The sequence below is a fragment of the Mirounga leonina genome, unplaced genomic scaffold (genome assembly GCF_011800145.1).
Source record: "Mirounga leonina isolate KUSES-001 unplaced genomic scaffold, KU_Mleo_1.0 Mir_168, whole genome shotgun sequence".
NCBI lineage: Eukaryota > Metazoa > Chordata > Mammalia > Carnivora > Phocidae > Mirounga > Mirounga leonina.
In genome coordinates, this window is record NW_023270426.1 from 590,391 (window position 1) to 603,373 (window position 12,983).

At 39.2% G+C, this 12,983-nt stretch overlaps 1 protein-coding gene across 2 annotated transcripts in view; it reads left to right on the forward strand.

Annotated features, from left to right (window-relative positions):
* YTHDC2 (YTH domain containing 2) overlaps window positions 1–12,983 on the forward strand; it is a 123,407-nt gene that overhangs the window by 821 nt on the left and 109,603 nt on the right. For both annotated transcript variants that reach the window (XM_035013931.1, XM_035013932.1), the window contains exons 2-4: window positions 1,313–1,403; window positions 10,588–10,784; window positions 12,067–12,266. In XM_035013931.1, coding sequence (XP_034869822.1) covers window positions 1,313–1,403; window positions 10,588–10,784; window positions 12,067–12,266 — 488 coding nt within the window. The remainder of the gene's footprint in view (window positions 1–1,312; window positions 1,404–10,587; window positions 10,785–12,066; window positions 12,267–12,983) is intronic.

The window sequence follows — 12,983 nt, forward strand, 5'->3', positions numbered from 1 at the left end:
CATGACCTGAGCCGAAGGCAGTCGCTTAACCAACTGAGCCACCCAGGGACCCCTTATTACTTTTTTTTTTTAAGATTTTATTTATTTATTTGACACAGAGAGAATGAGAGAGAGAGAGCATGAGAGGGGGAGGGTCAGAGAGAGAAGCAGACTCCCCGCTGAGCAGGGAGCCCGATGCGGGACTCGATCCCGGGACTCCAGGATCATGACCTGAGCCGAAGGCAGTCGCTTAACCAACTGAGCCACCCAGGCGCCCACCCCCACCCTTTTTTTAAAGGAAATTGTGGTAGTCTTAGTTGAGGCACGTTTAAGCTGCAGGAGAAGAGCAGAGGAAATCAGACATGCAGTGGCAATATGTAGAGTTTTGTTTAAATCCCGAAAGCATCACGCTTAAACACTTAAGAAAATTAAACTGGTTTTGGTAGACGTCTTTCACACCTCTTAAGGATGGAAAGCTACTTGTCCTGTGTCGTACAGTGCAGAACCGCAGCCGACCCGAGGTGATCAGTACAACGTACTGAGTGCCCATTCCGATTTGCTGGCCCAAGTAGGGGACCTTGACCTTGGAAACTTACAATCCAGAACAGGCAATGACTTGGACAGAGAGAACTTACATTAAACAAAGCCTCAGCATTATGAAAGCAACAAATCCAGTCTGAGGTATAGTGAAATATGAATTCGGTAGTTTGGAAAGCAAAGACAGTGGACTTTGACGTTGAGCATTCATCATGCTTGAGCATCGCTCATCACAGAAGGAAATGAATCTTTTTGTTAAGCAAGTAAGGACTAAACTAAGTTAAAATAGTAAAATATGTTCATCAGTCATTCTACCAATTGAAGATTCCAGCACAAATAAGAGGAGTAATCTTTGGTGAACATGAGAATCCTCTATCACATTTAGATTTAATTTTTATTAATATGGTAATTCTGATAGACATTCAGTAGTTAATCGAATTAGTACCTACTTTTCACATAAAATGACCTTTTCACATAATGTGAAAATGACTTTTCACATAAAATCACATATGCTTATATGATTTTTTTTTTTGGAGCACTTGTTGGGGGAGGGGCAGAGAGATGGAGAGAGAGAATCTTAAGCAGATTCTACGCCCAGCGTGGAGCTGCACTTGGGGCTCGATCTCACAACCCTGAGATCATGACTGGAGTAGAAATCAGGAGGTGGGTGCTCAACTGACTGAGTTACCCAGGCGCCCGTTTTTTCATATTTTATATCTGTATGTTTATTGAAGAACCTTGAAAGAAAATTTTATATTCCCAAATGGTACTTTCTTTTTTTTTTTTTTTCATATAGAAATGGAATTTCCTTCTTCTTTGACCAGCACTGAAAGAGCTTTTATTCATCGATTGAGTCAGTCTCTTGGTTTGGTCTCTAAAAGTAAAGGGTAAGCTGATAGCTTTTCTTATTTAAAAAGAATTATTTACCAAAAAAAGAAATGTTCCTGACTTCATTTAAATAGTTATTACTGTTTTAGATTCATGTATTTAATTATATTGTAGATAAACTGATTCATGTCTGTACCAAACTCAGCTCTTTGCTTTTCCTCCTATCTTGCCCTTTTTTGTTTTCCCTTAGGGGTTAAAAAAAAAGTAAAATTTAAAATGTAAGAAAAATAGTTTAAAAGTTGAAGTTGCTTGCTTGAGGAAAATGTTTTTTTTTTTCATAGAAACTAAGTCTCTTTTTTTAAACAGAATGGAGGGACGAAAGATAAGTACAATTATTTACAGAACTATTTCTTTCAATGTTACTGTACTGTAGTGGTAACTTTAGAATACATAATCATTGTTTTCTTTCTTACCAGCTCAAGAATCTGATGATTGGAAAAGACTAAATAAAATGGAAGAAACAGTATATATATTTTTGAGGGCCACTGATCCGTAGGGGAAAAAGTCATTTGAACCATCCAAATTGAAGAACTCTATGATTACGTGAAGCAATTTCATTTTGGGAATAAGGATGAAGGGGTTGATATATAGCAGGGTTTCTCAATATTGGCATTATTAAAATTGCAAACCGGATAATTATTGTGGAGGACTGTCTTGTGTATTGTAGCATATCTAACCTTACCCAGTAGCACCTCCACCCGCAGCTGTAACAACCAAAAATGCTTCTAGACATTGCCAAAATGTTCCCTGAGGAGCAAAGTTGCCTCTGGTTAAGAACCAAGGAGGAGGGAAAGAAAGATAAAATTTCAGCTTACCAGGGTTTAGGTTAAGAAGAGAGAAAACAAAAGATTATGAGGTCATTATTTTTAACAGCAGGAAGGTCCTAAGATGAAAGTATCTGATGTAGGAATGTCTGGCATTTGAATGCCCACAGTGATACATTACTGAGTAAGATGGGATTTAGCTTAGGTGAATGTGCATTTTGAACATCACTAAGGCCAGTGCCGGAAACAGTGGTAGGTTTTGAGCATGCCCATATTATAGTCCTCTGGATACGTTAAATACAGCACTTGCAGATGAAAAGAGTACAGGGCCATAATCCTTTATCCAAAAACACCTGGAACAAGTGGATTTTGAGATTCAGATTTTAGAAACATTTTAGGGTGTATTTGCAGTATGTTATGTAATACCCCTCATAAGGTGCAAGCATCACCTTTAATCAATATTTCTGCTGGAAAACATGAATATTCACAGTAAAATAAATAAATACTGGAAATAGCCTCATGTCAATGTAATCAGGCTTTCCTGCCAAATGAAGTTGCTGCCTTTAACCTTAAAAACCTACAAAACCATCTGCAAGTCCAACAAACAAAAGATAGGAACATTATTTTATGGAGAAGGAGGAGGAAGTTGGGAGGGGTTTTGAACAAAAGTGCATTGGAGAGAAGTAAGAAGGGTGATGATGGTTTCTCATTGGCTGGGTTTTGGAGTGGTCAGTTTCTTGTAGAAGAAGAAACAGCAATGTAAATCTTCCTGTTGGGGCCTGGAATTGAAACTCCTTTGCTTTTTTTTTTTTAAGAGTAGGAGAGAAAGAGGGTGGGGGACGGAGGAGGTAGGGGCAAAGGGAGAGGGAGATAGACAATCTTAAGCAGGCTCCACACCCAGCATAGAGCCTGACACAAGGCTCGATCTCGTAACCCTGAGATCATGACCTGAGCCGAAATCAGGAGTTGGACTCATTGAGTCTTTTTTTTTTAATATTTTATTTATTTATTTGACAGAGAGAGACACAGCAAGAGAAGGAACACAAGCAGGGGGAGTGGGAGAGGGAGAAGCAGGCCTCCTGTGGAGCAGGGAGCCAGATGTGGGGTTCCGTCGCAGGACCCTGGGATCATGACCTGAGCTGAAGGCAGACGCTTAACGACTGAGCCACCCAGGTGCCCTGGGTCTCATTGAGTCTTTTCTTTTTTTTAAAGATTTTATTTATTTGACAGAGAGAGACAGCAAGAGAGAGAACACAAGCAGGGGGAGTGGGAGAGGGAGAAGCAGGCTTCCCGCTGAATAGGGAGCCCGATGTGGGGCTCCATCCCAGGACCCTGAGATTATGACCTGAGCGGAAGGCAGACGCTTAAGGACTGAGCCACCTAGGCACCCCCAAACTTCTTTCCTCTTGAGGAAGTTGGGTCTGTAATTGACAATTCTTCCTGTAATTGACATGAGTAGCTTGGCTTTCCCTACAGGTCTCCCTTTTTAGCATCCCCTCTCCACTTTAGTAAGGTTTCCCTTTATTAATTTTCACATTGCAAACTTGCAGAAATCTTCCGGTTTTCATTGTTGCTTGGGTTAAGATTGCAGATAAGAGATTGTGGGTCTTCACCAGAAAGCATCTGTTGTAAGGCACAGTTCTGTAGCTACGTTATTTCTATGGTCAAATGGGTTCTGAATTCTGAACAGTTAACTTGGAAATGACCATTAGAAATTACCCTTAGAAAAGCAGTCCATTAGAATGGACTACATCTGCTTCTGTTCAGTAGCATGATTGTTTAAGGGTTGGTCCTGAATGGAGAAACCTGGGGAAGGGGAGAGAGCAAGATAGAAGATAGAAGTTATCAGGACAAAAAAAGGTGGGTGAGGAAACACTGAAGGGACAGAGAGAGGAAAAAAGATGCTAAGGGAAGCCAGGCAACCCTGCATTCTCATCTAGGCCATAGTACCTATTCCTAGTGGTCTGCAAATCCTGTTAGGAAATGTCCTAGTGCTTTCCCTCCCCTTTTATCTTTGATTAAAGGTAGTACGATGCTTATCTGTCCTTGTGATTTTCAGATGCCTTTCTTTTCACATATATGATGTACTTTGAGTATGGTTGTCATATCCTTTCTTTTCACTTATATGAGAATTTGTACCTGACTTTCATTTTCATGGGTTTTCCTGTTTACCTTTTTTTTTTTTTTTTTTTAAGAATTAAGACATCCTTTCTTCCATAGAGATGGAAAGGATGTCTTTTTTTTTTTTTTTAAGATTTTATTTATTTGAGAAAGAGAGAATGAGATAGAGAGAGCATGAGAGGGAGGAGGGTCAGAGGGAGAAGCAGACTCCCTGCCGAGCAGGGAGCCCGATGCGGGACTCGATCCCGGGACTCCAGAATCATGACCTGAGCCGAAGGCAGTTGCTTAACCGACTGAGCCACCCAGGCGCCCCCTGTTTACCTTTGAGTAAAGGATTTTTTCCCCCCACTTCCTAGCATAACTTCATTGACTTAGTAAGTTAGTATTTCTTTTGTACCTGGTATCATGGTTGCTTAATAGGTATTTGAGAGAGAGCCTGGTGTGGAGGAAGAGGGAGGAAGGTTGGATTTCACTCCCAGTGTCTCACTGCCTCATTCTCTAGTTTTGGTCATGGCCCTTAACTTTCAAGGCCTGTTTTTTTAAATGTAAAGTATGAAGGAGTTAAGTCTCTTTGTTTTAGTTGGGATTCTGTGATTCTGTAGTTTACTTTGAGTATTTCATGAGGTTTAAAAATAGATTCCAGGCGGGGTGCCTGGGTGGCTGAGTGGTTGAGCGTCTTGAGTGTCTGCCTTCCTTCGGCTCAGGTCCTGATCCCAGGGTTCTGGGATCCAGCCCCGCATCGGCTCCCCGCTGAGTGGAGAGCCTTCTTGTCCCTCTCCCACTCCCCCTGCTTGTGTTCCCTCTCTCGCTGTGTCTCTCTCTGTCAAATAAATAAATAAAATCTTTAAAAAAAAAATAGATTCTAGGCTTACTGTGTGAAAGTTGACAATTATTTTTTCTCATCACTTTCTCTTTTTTGCTCTTCTTTCTTTCAAAAAGCAGCTGTCTGTGTTAGATTTTGTTTTTCATTTCCTCCTGAAGAGTTGAATTGATTTTGCAGTTGATTACTTATTTTGGATTACTTTTTATAACTGCTCATCTTTTGGTGAAAATTCTCTTGTTGGAGTAACGTCCCCATTTTGTGTTCTTTAGTGTAGCCTAAAGTTTTGTTTGAAATTTTAGGCAAGCTTTCCCATACCAATATTTTACCTCCTCATAATTTCCTTTTTTCCTCAACTGAGGTCTGAATTTTGGTTTTAAGAGCATACTTTTCTGAATCTTTGACTTGTTCATGAACAAAACAGAATTTCTTTCCTGTTCTTCCTAGTCCAAGTGACACAAAATGAAATTTACAAAATGAACTTTGTTAAAGACTTGTGGAAAGAGAAACTATAAAGTACATGAAAATAGGTTTTCCAGGTACAGGTTTCTTACCCTGTGGTTGCTGACGTCCCTGCTTCCTAGGTATCCACGTGTTCTAGTCACCCTGACTGGAAGGCTGTACCCTGCAAGAAAGCCCCCTTTTCAGATTCGGGTTCCTGCCTCCCTTGCCTCTTGATTGGGAAGGTTGTGTACTGCACTCTCCTTTTCTGCCCCTACTTAAAATAGGAAAAATTGGTTAAAAGTGACTTAAGTGTTTTACTGACTTTTTGGGCATCCATTGAAAAGAAACAGCCTACAGTGCCTAAGAGTAATAATAGTGACAGCTCACGTTCATTAAGTACTCATATGCAGCAGGCCTTATGCTAATGGCTTTAAGTAGATTAGTTAATGCTCACAATAGTCTTTTTTTTTTTAATTTGAGAGAGAATGAGACAGAGAGCACATGAGATGGGGGGAGGGTCTGAGGGAGAAGCAGACTCCCTGCCGAGCAGGGAGCCCGATGCGGGACTCGATCCAGGGACTCCAGGATCATGACCTGAGCCGAAGGCAGTCGCTTAACCAACTGAGCCACCCAGGTGCCCTCACAATAGTCTTAATCAGTAGATTCTCTTAATAACATCTGGTATCTGTATAGCAGATGAAGCAGTTCAGGGTTGGAGATGTAAGTAATTTTCCCAAGATCACGCAGCTAGCAAGGGGCAGAGCCAGGATTTGAACATAGTTAATGCTTCATTAATTTTTGATTGTTCACAGTGGGTTCATGGCAATGTCCTAGGAGCTGTGAGGAGTTAAACTGGAAACATTAGCTAGGTCTTGTCTTTAAGTTGTTTATAGTCCAAAGTCACAGAATGAACCAGTGTACCACCATCATGGTGTCCATGACATGAGAGCAACTTTGTTTAGTGACAAAGTTAACTGGTTTATTAATTTCCACATAGTCATAAAAGAAAGTATGAATTAGTATGATACAAACTTTAATAAATTTACAATTCTATACTACAGTATTGGGAAGAGAACAGTTTGGAGTTTTGTATCTTTCTGCCTAATGGAAGTATAAATTAAGGAAATAGGAAATGATGCATTTGTAAGGCATCATATGAATGTGGATTATTTTTTGAGGCATTAGGTCCTTGGTGGCTATGAGCTTTTTTTTTTTTTTTTTAAGATTTTATTTGCTAGAGAGAGAGAGTACAAGCAGGGGGAGCGGCAGGCAGAGGGAGAAGCAGGTTCCCCGCTGAGCAAGGAGCCCGATGTGGGACTCCATCCCAGGACCCTGGGATCATGACCTGAGCTGAAGGCAGCCATTTAACCGACTGAGTTACCCAGGCGTCCCTGGCTGTGAGCTTTTTAAAGATTTCATTTATTTATTTGACAGAGAGAGAGACCGCGAGAGAGGGAACACAAGTGGGGCAGTGGGAGAGGGAGAAGCAGGCTTCCCGTGGAGCAGGGAGCCTGATGTGGGGCTCAGTCCCAGGACCCTGGGATCATGACCTGAGCCAAAGGCAGATGCTTAATGACTGAGCCACCCAGGTGCCCCTGTGAGCTTTTTAAGTTGTCATTTCAGATTTTGGTTCTTTAGCTGATTAAAAAAAAAAAAAATTATTTGAGAGAGAGAGTGTGCGCATGCTCAGAGGAGGGGCGGAGGGTGAGGTAGAGAGTGTGTGCGCATGCACATGTGTGAACCGGTGGAGGGGAGAGGTAGAGGGAGAGAGAGAATCCTCAAGCAGGGCACCTGGCTGGCTCAGTTGGTTAAGCGACTGCCTTCCGCTCAGGTCATGATCCCAGGGTCCTGGGATCGAGTCCCACATCGGGCTCCCGGCTCAGCGGGGAGCCTGCTTCTCCCTCTGACCCTCTCCCCTCTCATGCTGTTTCTCTCTCGCTCGCTCTCTAAAAAATAAATAAAATCTTAAAAAAAAAAAAAAAAGAATCCTCAAGCAGACTCCCCCCTCAGCACTGAGCCGGACACGGGGCTCGATCTCACAACCCTGAGATTATGATCTGAGCTGAAACCAAGAGTTGGGTGCTTAACCAACTGTGCCACCCAGGTGCCCCCTAGCTGATTTTTTAAACTGTTTACAGATTTGGAGAGTAGAGAATAGTAAGGCATATGGTTGTATTTGAGTTAAATGTTCAGTAACATGCTGTGTAAATTGATAAATTCATATTAAAATTGCATCAAATTTGATGAGTTAATAGTTTTTCTTTAAAAGGAAGAAGCCAGGGGCATCTGGGTGGCTCAGTCGTTGAGCGTCTGCCTTCGGGTTGGGTCATGATCCCAGGGTCCTGGGATTGGGCCCCTCTTTGGGCTCCCTGCTCAGCCGGAAGCCTGCTTCTTCCTCTCTCACTCCCCCTGCTTGTGTTCCCTCTCTTGCTGTCTTGCTCTCTGTCAAATAAATAAAAATGATATCTTTAAAAGGAAGAAGGCATTGAAATGCTGAAACTTCCTGACAGCATGTATTGATTACTTTTACACTTTGAAAGTTAGGTGTTATGATGTTCTTGCCTGTAATATTAGCACATTTATGTTTAAAAATCGCATGTGGAGCTTGCATTTTATTTTGAAAAAATTATTGTGACATTAATTTGTTTAGCATCTTTTCCACATTGTGGTTTCTAGTTAATTTTGCCTTGAAAAGGAATCCCTTAATGGTTTTCTTCAAAAAATAGTGCTACTTTGGAAGGAAAGCATGATGAGATCTCAGTGTGTTAGTTTACAAAGTAGGACAAATCTCTGCTGTATTGAATGTTTTCATCCTCACAACGAGATAAATATTTTACCAAACATTTCACTAATCTTTTTATGATTTACCAGTGTCACTATGGTGCTGAATGTGGTAAGAATGAGTACTAAGAGCCACAAGTAGAATCTTACTAAAACATAAAAACCATGAAGTTGGTTATATCTTTCTACCCCACCATTTGTGTTCAAAATGAATTCAGTAAATTTTAAATGGTAATGGCTAAGTACTCACACATGCTTACTTTGAGTTATTTTTGTACATAAATGCTGTATTAGTAGTAGGCAACTTATGTTAGGAAAGTTTGAATCTGACCCATTTTAGTTGTGAGCTTGTTGAGGAGAGTATGTTTTACTCAACTTTGTAACCCCAGGTTCTAGCATAGTGCCTGGCATACAGTAGGTGCTCACTATATGATGAATGATTGAATGAATGAATGAATGAATGAAATAAAATTAGTTAAAGGTGAAATACAGCAAAACTTTCCAGAGACAGTTTTCAAAAAAATTAAAGCATCTTGGAGCTGATAGAAATAGTAGAGATTTCTAAATTAACTTGTATATAGTGTTAGAGAGATAAAATGATTTTTGATCACATAGCTAGTTAGTTGAACACAAGCCTCCTGACTCTTGGCTCTAGTGTTCATTTCAGCACACTTCCTGCCTTCTGTAGTTAAAAGTTTTATGAAATAAATGGCATAGGAGGGGAGTGAATGATTGCGTCTGTAATGACTGTGCTGAATTTTCAGAAGGGTCCTGGGAAACGAACCTACTGCAGAGATTATCTTTAGAATCCAGTAATTCTTATTTACCATGGAAATAACTGAAATTCCTAGATCAGGTTAAATTTGATTATTTCGTCTTTATCCCATAATTTAAAGATCACTAAGCACTTGTTAAGGAGTAGATGACAGTACTGAACATCTATAATTCATTAAAGCATTCCATAAAAAGTTTCTAGAAATTAAAAATCTTGGTAAAAGGCGAAAGACAAAAATCTCACTTAAGAAGGCTTAGACAGCTAAAACTATAGGTTAATCGCCAGTTTTTTATTGTTTTTACAATGAAAATATTGTTGAAAAGTTTTAAATCTAATGCATATTAGGAAAAGTGTACATGTACTTTTTATTTGTGGCTTTGTTGCTCACTTCTGTAATATGATAGTGATAGTAACAAATGGTAGAACATTTTATGAAATATTTTGGGTAACTTTTTAAAAATAAGTGATTTTTTCCCCCAGACTATATAATAATAGCTTTCATTCATTTAATACTTACCTTGTAACAGATGTTGCCCTTTATATGCATTATCTTTTTTAGTCATATGAGTAATCTCTTGAGGCAGGTATTACTATTATCTTCGGCTCAGAGCTTTTAGATAATTTGCTTATAGTCCCACAGCTAAGTGATAGAGCTAGAATTCAAACCCAGGTTGGTATGGTTTTACAGCCTGAGTGCTTTACGAGTACTATATTTTACTAGATTATGGACATGCATTATCAAATCAGTCAAAACACATTTGAGGACTTCCTGTGTGTATAACATTGTACCTGGTACTCTTGGAGCTACAAAAGTTGTAAAAGATGTTGTCGGTCCTGGACCGACAGAAGAAACAAATATACCTACGTCAAATAATTTGAATACAGCTATAAATCATCATTACCTTATAACTGAAGGCCAGAGCCCGAAGCTTTGAAAAATTTCTTTTTCCCAAGATGCATATGAAAATACTTACCAGTAATGTTGATTTATGCTTTTTTGGTCCAGCCACTAAGCTTGGTTCTCTTAACAGTTTTCATGGGATGTGACATTACCAGCATACTATGGAAACGTTCAGTGGGTGATATTAGTCTGGAGAGTGAACCATAACTTTTTTATTATCATTTTTAGATTCTGTTGTTCAGATTGGTTTTCTCCCTCTGTATGCTTCCAACTGGTGATGTTTCATCCACCATGAAGTCTGCTAAGACAAACTTTAACATTTGTGGGTAAGTAGGCCACTTTTGAGGTTTAAAACCTGGATTTGCAGCAGTTTGAAATTTTAATTGAAAATGGTCTTGTGGCCACTTCGGCACCAAACCCCTCCTTATTGACTTTTTTTGGGATTTTCAGCATCTTCTCCCAAAGCATTTTGATTTTTTTCAATGTTTTGCTTGAGACGTGTTTTCTAAGTAGGCATACGTCATTTGTGAACAAATTGACTATATGTAGTAAATAAATGATTTTTATTAATATTCAGAAAGGGAGCAAATAGATACCTAACTGTGAAGAAGAAAGATGGATCAGAAACAGCTCATGCAATGATGACCTGTAATTTGACTCATAATACAAAACATGCTGTTAGGAGCCTAATTCAAAGATTTCCTGTCACCAATAAAGAGCGTACTGAACTTCTGCCTAAAACAGAAAGAGGAAATGTGTTTGCAGTTGAAGCTGGTATGTATTTTCTGGGGAGCTTCCTTGTCTATCCTATTATTTGATGACTGTTCTTTTACCATTTTAAATTTATTAAAAAAAAACCTAAGATGCGATGAGATTTCTCAGTTTGAATCAAGAACTGTGAAAATTTTGGAACGAAATGCAGTGTTAAGGCACGTGATCAAGTTAGACAAGTCTAAGTGTCGCAGTGATAGCTATCGTTTATGGAGCACCTATTGCGTGCTAGGCAGTATGCTAAACTCTTTATGTAGGGCCTCCTAGCAACTCTCCCAAGGTAAGAATTTCTTCTATCCCAGGGGCGATTAAATGGGCTCAGAGCAGTTAAATAATTTGTTCAAGGCTACTCAACCAGTCACTAAACCGCAGAGCTGGGATTTGACTCCAGGGTCTGGACTTCCTGTATTACACTGCCAAGACATGCTAATGAGTGAGCTTTTGAATTGGGGCTTTAGCTTCTGGTAAGAGGATAGAGTCAGTACACTAACTTGCTGAAAGGTAGATAAATAATATATTTAGGTTGTAAAATGTAGTTGTAATTTTATTATTTGGAAAAATAACTTCTTAGAAAATTATTATTTACCTAAAGCGACAGATATGCATAATTTCCATTGTCTCTTGGAGAAGGTTTGCAGAGTGTAGAAAATACATGGTCCTAGATAGCAAGGAATTTAAGTTCTAAAATGTTTTGATTTATGTGAAGAATATAAAACATCATGTCTCTTTTTTATTCCTATCTGCTTATTAATTAAATGCAGATGCTAGCTAAAATTTTCAGTTAGGACCTTATATTTACATATATTATTCTACTGATCACATAATCTTACATATTTAGCTTTACACAGACAGAATATTATTCTTTTCACAATGTGTTTTCATATCGTACATAACAGATGTTGTAATGCACATTGTTTCCCATTTTAGTTTTTTGTGTTTTTACTGATAGAAGCAAGCATGAAAACTCTTTTAGGATATCAGAATCCCGTTTTATTTTTAGTCATTATGGAGTGGTTGATTTTTGTTCATTTGTAAACACTGTGCACCAGAAATACTTTTAGAAATTTGCTTTTTGACTGATAACTGAAATTTGTAACTTGTTTTTAGAGTCTTAGGCGTAGGAGTACAGCAGTCGTGCATTGCTTGCTAACTTCATGTAGACTGAGTAGAGAGGAAACACTCGAATGGAATTACATTGGAAATTACTTATCTTTGTTTTCCACACTTTTTAAACATTGTTGACCATAAATTTTTTTTGTTGTTGTTCTTTTATTCATTTTCAAAGAAAACCGGGAAATGAGCAAAACAAGCGGGCGACTCAACAATGGCATACCTCAGATTCCAGTGGAAAGAGGAGAATCTGAATTTGATTCTTTCAGGCAGTCTCTGCCCGTGTTTGAGAAACAAGAAGAAATTGTTAAAATAATTAAAGAAAATAAAGTAGTTTTGATTGTAGGAGAAACTGGATCTGGAAAGACTACGCAGGTTTGTTTCTTTGTTGTTAATGGAAGAAAAAATATTTTTCCCACAGGATAGTTTTATATCAAATTTGTATTTTAACCCCAAATAACCCCCATTTGGTTACTTTAATGGTTATTTCAGAGATATTACTGGGAGTACATTTTGAGAATTTATAGAAAGGAAATGTTTTAAAATACTTTTAAACTAGCACATTGGGCCTTCATTTAAATAGAAATGGGGATGTGATTGGGCATCTTAAAGCAATATGGATGAGGCTAGTCTTGTAATCTCCGTGAGCCAGAGCCCTCATTTGTAAAATGGAGCTAATAATTGCTCCCATTTACGGTGAAGGTTAGAGATGTCTGTAACGTGCTGATCAGTGTTTTGTACGTAGCAGCTAAATTAACAGCAGTATTAATAATGACGTGTTAATATAAAGTCGACTGTAGACATTGAGGCCTGCGCAGGTCCCAACCTGTCTGTGGTTTGGGGTTGCTATCCGCCTCATAAAGCAAAGTAGAGGGTTTGTCCTCTGGGAAGACAAAGTCGTCTTCTCCTCTGAGAAAGCCTCCTACATAGGTTGGCTTTGGCATCTTCTGGGAATAGGGAGGCAGGGATTGAGGCCTCAGGAGTCTGGGTTTTCGGCTGAGGTAGAGAAGACAGTGCTTATAACCAGAAAGTCCAGAGTTGGGTGTAAGTAATTGCCTCCGGGACTCATTACTGTTAACCCAGCCTGGGCTT